Genomic DNA, 18,199 nt, shown 5'->3' with positions numbered 1-18,199 from the left:
CTTGGTGGTGTATTTTTATTTATTCCCAGTGGCCAAAAGCCACCTCAATATATTTAGATTCTTTTGGTGCTGAAGCAACAAAAAAAACTGCTCTCTAGCTGTCAGGATGGTGACAGTCTGGCAGAATGAAGGGCTACTTCCTTCATTTAACAATAAAACAGGGAGGACTCCACCAATATCTTCACTAAGAGCAGCCCCGGTGGAAAACAACGAAATGTAGCTCCAAGTGATTTGGCCACAATCAAAGACATGCCCCAGTGTTGAATTAGTTCAGTTTGGTAGTTAAGCTTTATTTATATGCCCCCACAGCCAGTATTGATAAGCCATTGTCTGGTTGTTTAAAGGATTCCTGGAAATAAATGCAGAACATTATCAACTGAGCAAGCAGTACCGAACAAGAGCAGCATCCAAGAAATGTTCCCCTTCAACGAGTCACGTGGCGACATGTTAATTGACATGAGATGCTTTATCAGTGATAATGCGTGTAGCAAAACTTACCCTAGTTTTCATGGACATTTGACAGCACCTCAAAGAGCAGCAGCTCTATACAAGACTAAAACCCTGCACAAGAGTGCTGGTGGCCCACAAATTATTCAGTATCTTTCAGAGTACAAAGAAAAGCAGCCAGAGGGTGGTAGAACAGATAGGGGAGGACAGGCTGACTTAAAACTCGTCCACAACTGACTACACTAAACATGCTGGATTGCCATTTTGTTTACGGGCCACTGTTTTCATTTATAGCCTTGTTAAATAACCTAGTGTCTTTGGCGTAATGCTATTTGGAGATCATTTGAGAGCAGCGGCAATGGAATCAATCACTGTGCCGCGTGAGTGTGAATTGGAGCAGTGACAGCTTGTTTTTCTTACCAAGGCAACCTCCTTCTTCAGCTCATCCAAGTCCCTGTCCTTCTTCTTCCTCTTCCCTCCATTCTCGGCACCGCACTGGAGGAAAGGAGAGAGATTACCACACAGCAGGTCCTATCATTCCAAACCTCCATAGAATATAAGTGGAAATAGTCACATGCTTGTAGCCACATTGTGCCGAGCCATTTACATTCACAGCCACGTATTACAACTATCAATGTGAACACAATGGACTCTGTGTATGCTGGTTCATTTCAATCTCCTGGAACTACTGGCAAACTATTCACTGAATATGGAGGAGAAAATATTTTTTTCTCATAGCGCGAGTTCCTCATTTGTGCGAGTGGGAGAGTGTGTGTCATGAACTGTTGGAAGCATGGTGCATCATGGAAATCATCTGCTGCTGTCAGTCTCCTCTTAGCAGCACGTGTGCATGTCAGTGAAGGATGGATATACAGAGAGAGTAAGAGTAAAGTGTGAGCGAGTGACACAGTGAAAAAGTAATCAAAAAGAGCCAAAGAGGGAGCACAGAGCCGACCGAGTGCCTGAAATGTGTCTGGCATAGCAATATCCCCCCACTGTGTGTGAGTAATATTACCAGCCTGTCCTCCTATAAAGCTAAATGGAATGGGCCTGATGGAGGGAATAAAAACAAAATTACATAATTACACAAATAAACAGCAAGCCGGGTACAAAACTTATTGAGGAGAAAAGCCACCATCCCGAGATGTTACTGTGTTAAAAGAAACAGAATTATCCTGATGCTCGGAGATGAAAACCCTGCAGACGCATTTAGAAAACTCAGTAGTTTTCCATGATGCATGTCCACGCCATATGCTGTTGCTGCACATAAGCTACAGTAGGAAGACGAAAACGGAGCCACATTCATCTATTCAGTTAAGACAGGAAGCAGGATTTGAGTGTGATCAATAAAAAAAAAGAAAGAGAGAGAACATGGTGACAAGAAGTACTTTATAAAAACATATGAAAGAACTTACCCCTCTGCCCATGCTAGACGTCGGCAGGCTATAAAGTGAAAGACGGTGCTCTGGGGCCCCGCCAAAGCTGAGACCTCCTGCCCCCACTTTTGGAAGACACTGATGGCTTTTTTTGGGCCTGGCACCCCCACATCAACCATCCAGTTCTCTCCCTTCCTGCTCCCCTCCTGTGAGGGTAACCTGAGCTAACCCCTCCATTCCTAACCCACCCTGTGTGTGTGTGTGTGTGTGTGTACTTGCACCTGGTCAATACGTTCCCCAACCCCCTCACAAAACACACGGGGTCCATGTGGATCAATCACTGCCGTCACCAACTTCAACTTTGTATTCACAACAAGGTTGATAATGAAGCACTAATGTCCTCGAGATCTGTAATTAAAAGGAAGCAGAGAGTTGGATTCTGGGCACAAACTGAATCCTCATGTCTGGTCTGCAAATAAATCCTATTATAAACTGTTTAATCACTTGTTAATTGAACTGCAAAGATGAACCGCTAATATCAGTTTAATGCTTTTCTTCTGCATTAATTCAAACGATTTGTAGCTGGTGTGAAGCTGCAGTTAACTTAAGGTCCAGCATATCTCGAACATAAGGCAGGTCTTCACTACAGCGCCCACACAACAGATGCAGCAAATGATCCTGTGTCACATAAGTAGCAAATGTCTTCTCACCAATTGCCAGTTACTTTTACATTTGGGCTCTTCCTACGTACATTGCAATGCGTCTACTAGATACTTGGTGTAGGTGTGACTGTGTTTAAGTTGTCTTCCCACTGAAGGTTTGTTTTCTTCAACAATACAGAACCTCTTCTGTTTGGTTGTCCTTATTCGCCATGTCTTTGTTGAAAATTAAAAACCTATTAAAGCGTGAAAGTGACATCGAGTAAACAATCAGTCACAACTTTTGCAGGACTAAGTACAGCAAGTGCTTGTATGGGCACCTGACTATTGTTTTAAGATAGACATGAAAGATGCCTTTAGCATCTTGCAAAATAAACATTACTAACACAGTGTGCATTTATCCTGTAGCTCTAACAGTCATAATTACAACATAGAGGTTGACGTGAACTCTATTTACAAGTGCAAAAACTGGTAATTACAGTAACACTGATATGACGTGAATGGAGTTAAGCTAGGAGGAAATTATCTTTGCATCTAGTTTAGCACAAAAAACTGGGAGATGTAAACAGCCTGGCTGTGTCCAGGGATTTAGGAGAAAAAAGCCATCCAGAGGAACATCTAAAGGTCACAAATGAATACTTATTTAATTATTCTCAACAAAGCAAACCTGAAGAAATGTAATAAAGGTAATTTGTGGTTTTAGTTTTCATTGTAACCACAAGACTCTGGGGAGCCAGTGCATCGAGCTGCTGTTTGCCAAGAGATACAGTAGTTACACAACATAATCTGCACAAAATAAACAAGATTAGTGTTAATTAATGAGCTTTAGGGGTGTTGCTTGGCATATTTCTGAACTTTTGCATCACTTAGACGAGTCAATCAGCGAATCAGTTTTCTCATCTAACTCTCAGCAAGACAGCAAACATGTTGGTGCTCCTATCACAACATTTCTATACATATTATTTCATAAACCCCTTATGATTTTAATGTTTCTGACTTCAGTGACTCCCAGTAGTAGAATAATAAACAGACACTGGCTGACAGCGGTGAATTCCCACAGTCAATCCTCAGGTGCTACAGCTGGGCAGGTCAATGGGCATCAGTTAAAGACTGTGGTTGCACTGTATGTGTAATTGTCTGCATATGAAGCACAGCATTTTATCATAAAAGGTGATGTGTGCTCACTGAACCCAATCGGCACATTAAGTCAGGAAAAATTAAGGCTTTGTAAAAATTATATCACACTTTGTCCCCCTTTAAATGTGAAAAGGTTGGAAAATAGTTGCCCACCATTTATGTTCACTTCATTATCGTTGCTTTTTGGTTGTTGGATAGCAAGGGCCACGGTGAGATGAAACCAATTTAGTTCTCGGCTGCCAGGGCAGAGCAAAGAGGTTTCAAAGTTTAATTCCAAAACTGAATTCCTGTTGTATTTAAAAGAAAAGAAAAAAAAGCCAGGTGTCCCTTGTTCACCATTTAAATTCTGCGGATCACATCCTATAAAATGTTCTTATTGTGTATGCAAATGTCTCCAGACACCTAATATGGGTTGTGCTATTCCATAATGAGTTTTACTTTCATGCCAGCCACCAAAGTCTTCATTCAAATGGCAGATATCTCATTTTGGAAAAAAATTCTTCCTTTGTAACATTCATGAAAGTATGTCTTGGCAGGGACGTTTGCGACAGACTTAGACAATGGTTGGGACCTGGAACAGATAGAAAGGAGGCTGTAAACCTTCCCAGCTGGGTTTACCTCGTCTCCTGTTGACAACAGCTGCACTTGGGGCTTTAATTTTTATTTACGTTCTCTTTACAACACATTATACAGAGTCATCAAATGTTGTTAGCGCTCTGGAATTATCAAAAGCATTAAAATAAAAGTAAAAAAAAAAATGTAAGAAGCTCCAGTCATTTCAAATAAAGGGATGTTATTGTGCAACTATGACTAATACAGTTCATAATACATACAAACAAATCATTTTCAAAGGCATTTTAATGCTGTTTGTCTTATGTCAGGTGTCTGTGTGGCTTTGCTGAAAAAGAAGAAAACATTCTAACTAATCCATTTGACTGGATAGTTAAACAGCGACTAGTGAAACAGATCTCCAGTTATAAAGATGTGGATTTTAGCACCTCCATTCCTGTTATGAATTTTAAAGGAACATTCAAGTCTACACTGTCCACCCTGCATATCAAGCACACTGATCGCAAACCATCTTTGGCTCAGGGTTGGGGAAGGAGCACCTTTAAAAGAAACCTCTGAGGGAAGAGCAGGCTCTATCTGTAGTGATACATATGGAGTTTTAGCTTGGCTTAATACACCAGATAAATCTCTTCCTCCAAAGCTTTCCCCCACAGCAAGCACCTTCCTCCCCTTTTTTCTCCCCAGCCACACTGCACTGATTCTGAGGCTAACCAAACCCTTATCCGCCCCCCCGATCTTCTGTCTGACACCGCACAACAACCTCAATTTCCTTTCATCTCAGAATAAAACGTGCACCAAAGAGACAGCCACACAGTACCTTCCATAACACACAAGGTCAGAAATATAAAATCATATTCCACTGAATACAATTACATTTCCTCCCTGCTATGTTAAACATGTTCTCCATGTGTTTTCTTCTGTACACATGTAAAAAATGTCTCAGAAAACTATTATTTGCTTTACTTAGGGTGACATACTGTTGTTTTTTTGCTTTATTTCAAATGTAATTTTTAACACTCTTTAACTAGACACACATATACATAAATCACACTTCGTATTTGCGCCCGAAGAAGAGCTAGCTAGATTATAAGTTTCTGTTTGGCGTCTTCAGTGAAAACTAAAGGCAAATTTGTGCCCATGTGTTTTCTTTCATTGCCAGTAGTGGACAGAGGACAGTGTTTTGGCGTTTGAACCAGCAGAAACAAGACAGTAAAGGGTCGGAGGAAGGAGGGAAGTCAGGCTGGCAGGGGACATGCCTTTGGCAGAGGTGACATTTTGAAGGGCAAAGGAGGGGGCATTCGTCGATCATTGGGCATGACGCAGGGAGTGTCCATCACCGAGTTTGAAAAAGGGAAGGAGGAGGATGTGAAGGAGGAGGAAGGACAGAAGAGAGAGAATGGAGGAGCAGAGCATTGTGCTGTAGGCCTGGCAGTCAGATAAGGAGAAGCTTAAAGAGTGGAGTGGATTGTGTAGAGGCCTGTTCTGTTGGGGAATAACGCAGTGCAAAGTCACTAGACGACAGGAAGAGGAAGAGATAAAGAAGAAGCAAGGACAGAAGGAAGGGTGGAGATGAATCCCAAGATGTGGCCAGAGATGAAGAGTGAAAAACAGAGTGAAGACAGCACGGGAGGCAGGGAGGGAGATGTAGAGAGAGATATCTTGTTACCAGCACGTGCTAAAATAATTAGCCCTGGGTTGGTGAGGAGAAACGTGCGAGTGGATTAGCTGGACCTAAAATAACTCTCTCTCCCTGGTAAGCTCTTTTGTCAGACTCCTGAGAGCGTCCGTCAACGCTCGGGGCCGTGACGTCATTCCAGGTTGTCAGTCGCCGGCCGACGAGTCTGCAGCGGACAGCCCCCGTGCACTCAGGCACAAACAGCACAACAAGCCCTCGCCCCTGCTCGCCTCTTACTCTCTCTCCCCTCCTACCCTGTCGGCTGAAAAATGTGCAGCTGTTACAGTAAGCCTGCGCTCTTATAGGGCCAGAAATAGCCCCCTTTAGCCAGGGCAGGGACACGGCGACAACCTCCATTAGCTCAAATGTGAGGGGATTGAATCACCCCGAGCTCGAGGGCTTCAACCTCTATCTACGCCGGCTAAGAGCAGGAATCATATTTCTCTCACACTATCACTCTCCTCTCCCTCTGTGTCTTTCTTTTTCCTCTATCTGAAGTCCACTGTGCACTCACAACTCTGCTCAGTGCGTGTGACTGTGTCGTAAACGTTAAGGGGGAAGATTCAGGGAACCCTAAACACAGGGGGATGTCTTTCGGGTTCCTCTTAAAGAAGTTATGTGCGTAGTTAGGACTTAAACAGTTTTACAGTTTGCCCAATGAGAGCATACACGCTCTCCGATGAGGCGTTGTAAAAATAATTTGACATTGTTGCCACTGATACGGAAGGACTATTCTTACAGCCAGTGCTGTCTTGAAAGAGTAGAGATAATGGGAAATAATGGGGGTTGCATCAGGCTGGGCAGAAAAGGAGGGAGCAGACTAGAGGAGTGGATGCAGTCATGGAGAAGTCAGACCTTTATCTATAGGAAAGAAAAGGACGAAAAGAGGGAAGGGACGAGAGAGAGGAAGAGAGACAGGATAGAGCAGTTAGCATATAAATCACTTTTGTAATTTGAATTAACAAGAAAGTCAGGAAATTCACAGTGAAAGAGGAAGAAATGGGATAGGAGAGTGTGTGGGGGGAGCAAGTTAGAGTTTGACATGTCGCCTTCAAAAAAAAGAAAAAAAAAGCAAATTGGCTTGTCCCCGCAGCTGGGGATTCGTGATGCGTATCGGACGCACTTGGAGAAAGCTTTTTCGGTGGATAGGATCACAATGAAAGGAACCAGAAAGGCAAAACCCGAGGAGCAGCTTTTTAGATTTTGTTATCAAACTCAGCCGTCTTAGGGTCTCGCTTCAAATGGCATATCTTATGACCTGACAAAAGTACTCAGGGTGCCGGCTGGTGTAAGAGATTATCACGACATCTAAGATCTCTGCGCATATAGCTGCTGCATCTACAGTCATCAGCCTGTAACAAGAGCAGATATGATTTGACTCATTTATTCGGGGACTCAGGTCGGTGTTTGTGGTGGTGGGTGGAAAGTAAGTTGTGGTGAACTCTCCCGCTGTAGTGGACTCTCTCAACAGCTCCCTCCCCCCCCTTTGGCCTCCCCTGGTTCCCTATTGGTCTATTGCTTGAAGGTGAGCTGGTTGGCGAGGCGGGAGAGAAGGCCAAGTGGTTTGGACCTCCCTGCCCCTTCGCCACTACCGGGCCTCTCTTCCCCATTTTTGCGGATCATCTCCAACTCGATGGTCATCAGAACCCGGCCTGAGCCCTCCCCGCCTCCGCTCCCCACCCTTTCTGTTTTTCTGACTATGGTTTGCTTCTGCTTGGACTGGGCCTTCGCCACCACCTGGCGCACGGGCTGGAGCAGCCGGCCGGCGAGCCCACCCCAGCCCCTCCCCGTATCCTATTTCTTATCCTTGCGTGACTCCTGCTTCTTCTTTTCCGAGGCAGCCGCCTTCACCTTGGAGGGTTCGGCGGGAGGCACGGGGCCCTGTGGGGGAGGAGGGAGAGGGGGTCGGGTGGAGAACAGGGGAGGAGAGTCACTTCAGGAGGAAAGGAGCGTGAGGGAGATAGAGACAGAGAAAGAGAGAGGGCGAGGAGGTCGGGAAGGGAGGGTGAGATGGGTGTGTTAGAAGTGAGACGATGAGAGATGATGTTAGGAGGACGGGGGGGGAGCTGTGTGAAGAGGAGAGAAAAACACATTTAGGAGGACGAGGAGAGAGTGAGACAAACAGAAAGACAGAGAGAGGGGAGGAGATAGAGAGACAGTCCTTTTAGGGGAGGGGGTAGCAAGTGAGGGGTGGTGGTGTCCAGAGCTGTAAGGGGGTGACAAAACAGGTAACCATGCGTTAGGATGGGACACAGTGGCAGGCAGGCTCCATACACCTGTGACACCTGTGTGACAAAAGATCAATAACACTCACACACACACACACACTCACACACACTACAGAGTATTTACCACACTGGGTTTTAACTGGGAATCGTCCAGCACTGGTTTTAATATTTCCTACATCTTTAAATTTGGTCGTGCTTAGTTGAAAACTGAACTTAAATTTGCAAGTGAAAAGTTTGACAACTGCATAAATTAGGGTGAAAAGTGATGCCTGGATAACTGTAGCTAATCTGAATTATTCAAGACTTGTTAAATTTTGAAATAAAGCTGCTCCTGCTTTTAAGCTTATTTTTTAACCTTAGTGTCATACAAATGTTTATATTATTATTATTATTACTCAAAATATGCACGTTTTTTTACTTCCCTCTTTTGTTTACGTGCACAAATTGTTTAAATGAATAAATTGTGATAATGCACCATCTTGGGAATTACTTAATAATATACTTTATTATTTTATTATAGTCAGTAAATATAATTTGTTCAGAACGTTTTCCCTTTTTATCCACATCCATGCACCCTTTACACTTTTAAGGTAACTGACTTCAAAGAAATAATAATAATAATAATAAAATGAAATAAAATAAATACTTCAAGGACTGGCTGCACTTTAAGGCAGCCATCATATATTTGTTAACAAATCATATAAATCAGCTTTTAAATAAGTGATGAATGTTTGCAGGGGAATAAATGATTTATAATAGATCTTCTAGACAATTTTGCTGGTGGTCAGTGACGGGTCTGAACAAATATTCTTCCAACTATAGCACTTATGTAATTCACCCATTCACTCCCACTCATTCTGTATATTGTATGTTCAATGTCTAAAAATAACTCTAACAAATCTATAGAAGGCTTAAAGGGTAGGAGGGAAAAAGGAAGTAGAGCAAGGCTTCACTTTTAGCACAACAAATCCATCAGGAAGGGCTGGACAGAGTGGAGATAAGGTCAAAGAAACACTTAACTTTACAATAGCTGTATCCCAGTGCATTAACCTGTGAGATAACCTATTGAAAAGCATCACAAGTGCACAATAATGGTCTGATGGCGCCTAATGAAACTTCACTTATATATAATGGTTTTCACAACGCTATGTACTTTTCATACACTTCCACAGGTTGAACAACAGGACGGGACACTGTTGTGAAGTGTGCTAGATCTCAGGTTTGGAGACTAAAATACTTGCGCTCTAATATATCAGGTTAGCCAGCAGTGGAAAGCACACTAGGGGCTGCTTCCACCCACTGAAGCTTCAACTAATAATACCCCACTGATTGCATTAGAAAATTTATCATCTTTAATTGTGCTCTGTGCAAAAGCAGCACACTGATAAGACTGTAATAGAGGCGCACGCTGTAGCTAACATCCTGCTCCACGGGGCAGCTGTGCAGCCTATCTGGTGTCATTACCTTCGATCATACTTACGTTCTCTCATACATCATTGCATTATGCATCCCACAGTAGGCTCAGTTTGTGCTGCACTGTATTGCAGAGCTCCCACGCTAACGACTGGGCTGCTTCGTAAACACACTCCAGCCTGCTAAGGCATGAATGCAGAACCACCCTTGTTACAGGGGCTGCACACACTTCAAATGAAATGTGGGTACAGTGGCAAAATAGGAGGGACTGGTGGGGAGGTAGATAGCTGAGTAAGTGGTTGAATCCTCTGCTGCATACTAAAAGGAAACGGTGACAGGTGAGGAGGGAGATTGAGAGGTAGATGAAGAGTGAGAGGTAGTGATTTTCTGTCCAGAACTGAAGCTGATCAGAACCCAGAGCTCCTGTGGAGACAAACTGGAAAGAAGGTGAGGCGGCAGCGGCGGTGGGGAGCGGGATGAGGACGAATCGACAGAGGGGAAGTAAAAAGGGAAGAGGAGAGAGGGAATTACAGACAGATAGATGCTTCTCATGGTCAGCGAGGAAGTCAAAGGCACAGAGAGGTGGTGGGAGGTGGGGAAGAAGAGGAGGAGGAGGAGAAGGAGGATGTGACTGAAGAGAGGGAGACAGGGGAGCGGATAAAAGGAATGTGAATGAGAGAGGGGGAGGGAGTGAAGTGAAGTGAGTGGAGGGAGGCAGTTGGTGGTTGGAAAGAAGAATGGGAAGGTTGTGTGTGCGTGTGTGTGAGTGTGTGTGAGCTCAGATCGATACCAAGTGCACTCAATTATCATTCCAGTACACTGTGTGTGTGTGTGTGTGTGTTCATCCCTGTGAGCTTCATCCCTTATGAGTGTAGCTGTGGGGTGAACTCCTCTCCCACAACTCCACCTAATGGGGAGTAGCACACATCACGGGGTTCCTTTGTATCTGTGTCTCACTCCCCCCCTCACTCACTCCCTCACCCACAGCCTTTTGGAGATTTGTAATGCAAGCCGAGCAAACAGAAAGAAACGAAGATGGTGAGGCTGATACAGAAATGTGTCGTGTCAGCAGAGCCTCCTAATAAGGGCTATTTGATCAAACAACCACTTATGAGCGCACTGTGGGTCCGCTGTGTGTGTGGCGTAGCTACAAGAAGAATTGGTTCTGAGGAAAAAAATAAATAAAAATAAAAAATACGGGAGTGTGAGCTGAGATGGAATCTCTGTTTTTGCTGTGTACGTTTCTTCAGAGCCGAGAGTTGCGTGAGAGTAACTGTAAATGACAACATTGTCAAATATTTCAGTGTCCTTTTGGCGGTGAGTTATTTATTCATATATGCACTGTCACCCGCCGCAGGCACTTGAGAGCAACTGACTGCAGCTCAAGAGTAACCTGACAATCATACGACAGAAGAAAGGAAAGAGGAAGACAGAGGGAGGAAGACAGGCTCTGGGGAGATGGGAATGAGCGCACTTGTTTGAGGTAGGAGGAAGGATCGGCCCTCAGTAGTGTCACCCTCTAGGTTTGAGCCACTGGGGCAAGATGGCGGACGCCGGCGCCGCTGATCACTCATCTTTACATCGGCTTGTACCTGCGGCCGAATGAGACGCTGCAACAATAACACCTTTGATCTCCCGCCTTGGATGTCTTTGCGCGGCTCTCGTTTGAAAGTCGATTTTTCATTTAGGAAAAGTCTCTTGACTTCCCTTTTTTTTTTTCATTATCAGCATGTAAGGCATACAGTCGATTACAATACACCCCCGCAACCATCCAGCCCCCACATTACCACAGAGTAATCAAACAGAACTTGCCCTGGTGCCTTGTATTCACAAAAGAATACAAGGCACCAAAATGTCTGATTAATCCACCACTTGAGGCTATCACACTCCCTTGAGGAAAAGAAGGGAAAGAAAAAACCCCCAAATCCTCGGCGTGCAGCAGAGTAAAAGTACTGATAACAACCCAGACCATAATAAGCCCAGTGATTTTCATTTGACTCCCAGTGAGCAAAATCAGCAGCTCCCATCCATTTCCTCTCTGCGAGCAAATCACAGTCCCATTCAATGCAGCAATAGCATTAGCGGTGTGACCTGGCTTTGGCCATTTCACAGTCACTGGTTTGATTTTTGTCCTGTGGCTGTTTACTCGCACCGTTCTGTTTGGTCCCCCCGAGGGAGCCGAAGGAGGCGTGAGGGCCACGGGAAGGAGAGAGAGAGAGGAGGGACAGTGCAGGCTTTAAAGCACCTCAAACGCTGAGACGGTACTAGAATTTGAGCAGCTTGAACACTGTTATTAGTGTTTGCTGGGCAGAGTTTGAATGACATGTTATTTTGTTGTTGATATGTTGCTGTGAGTGGGAGCTGGCTAAGTGTGCGGACATATTGGAGCTGCTTGGACTTGCATTGGGGGGAATGCGATTATGAATCTGTGCTGTTATGCATTGTCATGTTGGATATGTGCTATTGTGTAGCGGCGCTGCACAGAATAGACGAGCATTCCTTCTGACACCACATTTCCTGAGCCTTACAAATATTCCAACAGCGAGCGATTCTGTAATCTCTCCAAAAGAACGTCATTTCACTATTTAGCGCCTGAGTGTGACAGCAAAGCAAGCTGTTGCATTTGGTGTTGTCAAGTGGATGTGCACATGTGATGGAGTGTGTGAGGAAAGTAGGCAGAGGGAAGGGAGGAGGAGGAAGAAGAGGGGATGTGGACGAAGGAAAGGAGTGAACTTGCCTGTCTCTGCTGTGATCCCTCTTTCTTTTTCTTGCCATGTTTGCTGGAGGGGACAAAAGAAAGACAATGTCAGGATGTCGAATCTATCTCTCCCTCCAGTGGTCACAGGGCAGCACTGCCTGGCAGCCATCATAAAGAGGACATCAACTTAATCTACTGGTGTCTCAAACACAGCCAGCAGCTGATAGGTGCATTAGGATCTCATATGACTGGATAGATACAAGCAGGATGATGGATCCATCAGCTTTGTGATCTTGTGGATTATCCAGTCAGACACCTCCGCTTCACCACTTTTAATCATCTTGCTTTGGACCTACCCAGTGCAGTTTTTAGATTAAATCTAAATGAGAGGGAAGAGACGTTATCCCTTTCCAGCTGACTAACTTCAAATCTAAACCTCGCACACCTAACCAAATCGAATCATGGTGGGGCAGCTACGCCAGCTTGGCCACGCAGGTGTCCGTGCCAGGGATGGGCTCTGGCCTCAGCTCCAGTCCCTGGCACAAACCTGACTGGCAGAGCGCTGCTGGCCACAAGCTGGGCACTGACCTGACACTGAGGCTGAAGACACGGCGTGCCACCAGGAACCTCATCAGGTAGTAGATCACCACAATGAGCACCAGCAGGCCCAGCACCACCCCAATGATGGCTCCTGTGATCACGCCAGCCTGGATCGGCACTATGGATGGAGGAGAGGAAAAGAGCAGAGTGTTAGCAGGTAGAACAGAGAGCACCAGTGCAAACCAGTGAATCTGAGAATAAGAAAGAGGTAAAGATGGACCACAAGTGAGAGATGTAGAAGAAAAAAGTAAAACAAAGACCTGAAGAAAAATAAACAATGGTGTCTTAAGAGAGAGGAAGCTGATAGGAGAGGACGGGGTGAACAACGTGTGCAGGCAGAAAGAAGTGAGAGAAGAGGTGGAGTAATAGAGATGGAGAATGTGGGGAAAGGTGTAGAGGAGGAGAGGAATGGGAGGAGAAGGTGAGGGGGAGAAAAGACGTGAAAGGGAGGCAGTGATAGCAATCTGAAATAAGGAAAGAGATAGAATTGTAATTGATTTCATTTGAAAAGGGAGGTGTGAGGAATTCGAAAGGACGAGGTGCAACGACTGCTCTGCACACTGAGCTCGCTTTAGTCTGATACACAGTGCAAATAAATTTAATTAATGTCAGAGTTTGGAGTGATTATAACAACAATTGGGAACAGCTAAAAGCTAAAAACACTGAAATATGCTGTATGGGCTCAGTGAAAAATTAATCAGCTGATACAGATGAGAGGCAACGCTAGTGTTAGACTTTACATACAGGGGAATTAGATTTTGCTGAAGAGCCCTCACAGGTCTCGCCATGCTCCCTCCCTCCTCACCTTTCTCAAAGACCAGCAGCCGGACACTGGAGGGGCGGCCCACTATGTCAGGGGGGTTCTTCGCGTCACAGGTGAAGGTGCCGTTGTCATTGAAATCCAGGTTCTTAAGCAAGATGGAGCCATCGCGACGGCCGGGGTTCCCCACGAACTCCAGCCGATCCCTGAATGGGCCCTTGTTGTCGACGTAGGCGACACCACTGGTGTAGTGGAAAATCTGTAGGACAAAGAGGAGCGGGGATGTTACTCTCCAAAATAACGAATGCATTTGAACGATCAATATGAAAGAATATGAAAGTCTCTAGTTCTTGTTCCTGTTACTGTTCTGGTACAAAATGAAATTCGCCTGTAGCACTAAATACTGAAGCCTTGTCATATTACTTGATTTTTGACATTTCTGACAGCCAATAACAAATGTGCCTATTTCCTAACAGCTTGTTAGGATCGGTTTGCTTGTTTTAAAGTGCAGGGTTTACATTTAGTTATTTTCCAGACACTTTTATACAAAGGTAACATTAGCATTCTTCTGGAGCTGTGTGTTTGCCTACCTGGAAGGACCAGGTCTAACTCTTTTAATTGGTCTCCACCAACTGCTAGGGGAAATTGTTTGGCTCCTAGAAAGTTGCTGTCTACTGGTCAGTGCTGAAGTGAAGCAACACTATGAGAGCACAGAAAATGAACCAAAACAGTAAAGCTGAAGACCAGAAGAGCAAAATAATGAGCGTAAAGAGACCAAGAGTCAGATGGAGTGTTGAGAAGGAAGGAAATTTGATCCTCTGTTAATATTTAAAAATAATTAATTTACTACAGTTTTTAATTTAGGATATTTTGCATCTGCAAAACAGATTTTTGCAAAACAGATTTTTGTAGCAGTAAGTTTACTGAATTTTATTTATTTATTATTATTTAATTATAAGCATTGGTTTGGTACCAACACTCAGCCCTATGAAACAGTCTTCTAAATTGGAAAAGTGCCATCACGTATTAAGTCCAGAGTTTGAATAATAGATTTTTAATTGGATGCTAATTGATTTTGGTCAATACCTAAGTGAGCAGAGAGTCAACGACTGGAATAAAAAGGGGTTTTGTGCTGATGACCCAGACTTCACAAGGTCGTATTGAGTCGAAACTGTGGGTTTCACATTGTGTCTAATTGAAGATTTAAGGCCGGGTGAAACACATAAACATGTTCCATAAATCCCACGTAACCTTACATGTGATATGAACATGTCAGAAATCAAATATGACATTTGAAAAGGACAAATGCAGCATGAAAACAGATAGATGTATGAAAGTGTAAATCTGTCCAGGCAGGTGAAGAAATGAGTGACAGAAGATAAGTGAAAAAAAGAGAGAAGGGAAATCTAGTTTCAAAGTGAGGGCACCGTGGGAGACAGATGAGGCGAAGGAGGTGTGGGGAGTAGATAATGAGAGAGGAGGGGAGGGACAAAGAAGGCAGGGCTGCGAAGAAGGAGATTAAGGGAGGTGGAGAGAGGGAGGCGCAGTCAGGATGGGGAGATAGAGAGATTAGAGAGATGGCAGGATGATAAGGGCAGGGAGAGTGAAATTAAAGAGCATGAGGCAGGTGAGGCTGCAAGAAGGGTGGAGGAGACTAGGAGAGAAAGTTTCTGTGTGCTGTGCTTGTTGTTCCCCACAGTAGATGAACACAAGCAAACTCAAAGTGCATTCATTTTTCTGTGCTGATGAAAATAAAAAGGATCAGCCACGTTTTAATTCTCTTCATCATGACATTAAAACTGCACCAACCAAGTTCACAAGCCATCCCAAATAAACCAAATTAGAATTTATGTTTTTTATTTCTATGCCCAGAAATCATGTAAAATGACATCAGGACGCCACTCCCTTCTGTTTGTGCCGGTGCCTGTTTGGGGCAGAGACGGCAAAAACAAAAAAAGCTTTCTGACAGAACAAGCAGCCATTGTTGGCAAGTCTACATTTCTGTAGCTGGAAAAGACGCTTTTGTGTTCCCGTTTGAAATGTTTATTCGTGGCTTCTTGAATGTGAGGGAGGTTACCTTCAAGTAGGATTACACCACATCAGAGAAGGGAGTTCTCCTCTGATGTGTTTCCACTTCATAATGTACGCTAAATATCTACCTCTTAGCTGTCTGCTGTTTCATGCTGGACGGGTGGTCTACAGTAGGGGCTTATCAGAGCTTTGTCATAAAAACATCTGCCTAATGTGGCTGAAGATGATGAGAGCGGTGAGCTTGTTGTTATTAATTAAAAAAGTAAAACAGACATTTAATTACTAAAAGTTTTTTGTGTTAAATTTGCTCTATGATAAACTCATCGAGTGCTGCTTTAGTGGGGATGTCCCCAGTTTTAAGATTTTCTGATATCTTCCTAGTTACTGGGAAAAACCATGACTGCATATTTTCTTTCCTGGATTAAGAGATTGATCAGATGACAGTAGCCTTAAATAGTGTTTATGTGTGCATGAGTATATATTACAGAGATGCTGTCCCGGGAGCCATCAGGCCTGTATGTCCAGGAGAAGGTGACGTCCTCCGAGGTCCAGCGCCAGGAGAAGAAAGAGCAGGACAGCCGGATGTCGGAGCCCACTAGGCCATGGCGCTCCCAGCCGGTGTAAATCACTATGGCCTGGGACTGCTCAGGCACTGCGAGACACACATGGAAGGAAATTTACAATTAACACTGACACAGGATTCCACAGGTTCTCGTTTCAAGATAAATACTCCTTCATTTTACTGTAGATAATGAGCTGTGCTGCAAACTGTAAGAGGTTTTGTTAGAGAACACCTCAAGTCTGTGAGGCCATGTACACACATCTTTGTTTTAATCATATATTTGATCTTACAAACTAGCACTTGTGACCTAGTTTTAAGCTTAAATTTATCAAATAAATCACAAATACTTGGATATGCACCCAGAGATGCATGTTAAACTGCCCATTTAAAGGCGTCAGATTGACTAATTCAGACACGCACACAGTAAATATTTGGATTATTGCAGCAATATTGGTGCCAGTCTCTAAAAGTCAAAGGGGAACATCGTTTTCTCCATTAATATGGATTATGTTGGCTTAATCATGTGCACTGTTTATGCTTGAATAATATTTAATGATGGCTGCAAAATCAATATTTCACTTTGCTAGAAAATGCACTCAGCATATCAAACAACCGCCAAAGCCCCTAGGAACTGCAGACCCCTGCCTCACTCCCGATGTTAGCCCGAACATTACTTTTATATCCCTCTGTTTCATTAAAACAATGCGTACAGGTCATTAGTAGTTACAATATCCTTAGACCTACATTAACAATAATGCCTTTAAGTATATGGAGCACTCTGTCTCTTTTAACACCTGGACAATAAAGTTCACAGCTTTCCCAGCGAGTGTCCTTCAGCCAGCCTTCACAAAACTTGTCAATGAAATCACACTTGACATTTTTAATTAAAAATCTGACAAAAACTGCAAATGTCTGACAGGAGGGGAGCAGAAAAAGCTGCCTGCTTGACAGCAAAAAGTATTTCCCCTCAGTTTAAGCCATAATATTAGTGCTCTTTAACTCTGCAAGCTTGGAGACACCTGTTTGATGAGAGGAGCACAGATGGACAGCGCCGGGCCATTTACCAAAATGCACATGACAAAGGAGCTATATTCCCTACAGGTGTCCTAATAGCTTTTCTGCATGAAATCAATATGGCAAATGCCAAGATAACAATTAAAAAGCTTTAGTTCAGTATTAATCCAGTGTAGAGGGAGATGCATTTCTGTGAAAGATCAATTTATTCACCACTAAGCCTATTGACCCTTTTTAGTATGATCAACTCCATTAATTTTCAGGTAAGCAGACAAAACCAAAACACAAAAAAGCCCTCTTCATCATAGCCTCACTTAACCTTTAACCCCACATTAGTGCAGTGATTATTCCTTCGCTTTCAGTAGACAAAATTCATTGTGGGCTTCACAGAGACCTCATGAAAATACGAGTGAACAAAGATTATTTCTTTTTCTTTCTCTTTTTTTTTTTTTTTACCTATTCCCAGGAGGACAACCGACGCCAGCGCCAAAAACGTCAGCATGGTTTCAGGCTTCTATGGAGCTCCCAAAAGACTGATGCCGCAGACCTAACAGCAGCTTGTTGAAGAAGAGTCCCACTCTGGAGGGAATGTGAGTGGAAGGAAGAGAAAGAAAGAGAGAGAGAGAAAAGGAGAGTAGAGGGGCGCAGGATGCCAGGACAGAGGGCTTCGAAACAGCAAAAACAACAGAAACCCCACTGTGCCCTGGTTTATACCCAACCACACCCCTCGCCCAGGCCCGGCCCGGCCCATTCCTCCTCCACGCACTCACTCCCCCCCACCTTCCACATTTCTCCATTTTGTCCCCCATTGAAAGAAATCACACATAATCTTTTGAAGTGGAAGAAAGAGGCAGGCAAGCAGCACCTGCTCCGTACAGTAGCTGCTGAATTAATTGGGTAAACAACGGGCAACTTGGGGAGAATTTGCAAATTCTGTGCCGCGTTACACCATGATGAATGTAATGTGTTAGATTACACCCTCACTGTGATGTGATTGAGTTGAGAGGGAACGCTAATCAACGCTTAGCA

At 44.0% G+C, this 18,199-nt stretch overlaps 2 protein-coding genes across 5 annotated transcripts in view; both read right to left on the bottom strand.

Moving 5' to 3' along the window:
- atp1a2a (ATPase Na+/K+ transporting subunit alpha 2a) overlaps nt 1-1,935 on the bottom strand; it is a 32,711-nt gene extending 30,776 nt beyond the window's left edge. Inside the window, exons 1-2 of the mRNA XM_026374190.1 lie at nt 1,863-1,935; nt 868-942 (exon numbers count right to left, since the gene is read on the bottom strand). Coding sequence (XP_026229975.1) covers nt 868-942; nt 1,863-1,874 — 87 coding nt within the window. The 5' untranslated portion in view covers nt 1,875-1,935. The remainder of the gene's footprint in view (nt 1-867; nt 943-1,862) is intronic.
- A 2,936-nt stretch (nt 1,936-4,871) lies between these two features.
- Nucleotides 4,872-17,834, bottom strand: mpz (myelin protein zero). Of its 4 annotated transcripts, XM_026374194.1 has the most exons (7): nt 17,627-17,834; nt 16,080-16,246; nt 13,609-13,822; nt 12,792-12,921; nt 12,243-12,285; nt 7,716-7,745; nt 4,872-6,725 (listed from the first exon to the last, which is right to left on the bottom strand). In XM_026374194.1, the coding sequence occupies exons 1-7, from the start codon at nt 17,670-17,672 to the stop codon at nt 6,714-6,716; spliced, it is 642 nt and encodes a 213-aa protein (XP_026229979.1). In that variant the 5' UTR covers nt 17,673-17,834; the 3' UTR covers nt 4,872-6,713. The 4 variants fall into 4 exon arrangements, with proteins under 4 accessions (XP_026229979.1, XP_026229976.1, XP_026229980.1 ...); XM_026374191.1 differs by having other exon boundaries at nt 4,872-7,745; XM_026374195.1 differs by lacking the exon at nt 7,716-7,745.
- Between the last annotated feature and the right edge of the window lie 365 nt (nt 17,835-18,199).

This window comes from Anabas testudineus, chromosome 17, assembly GCF_900324465.2.
Source record: "Anabas testudineus chromosome 17, fAnaTes1.2, whole genome shotgun sequence".
In the NCBI taxonomy this organism is placed as follows: domain Eukaryota; kingdom Metazoa; phylum Chordata; class Actinopteri; order Anabantiformes; family Anabantidae; genus Anabas; species Anabas testudineus.
Note: the sequence above shows the minus strand (reverse complement) of the source record. Positions and strands in the feature narration are given on the sequence as shown.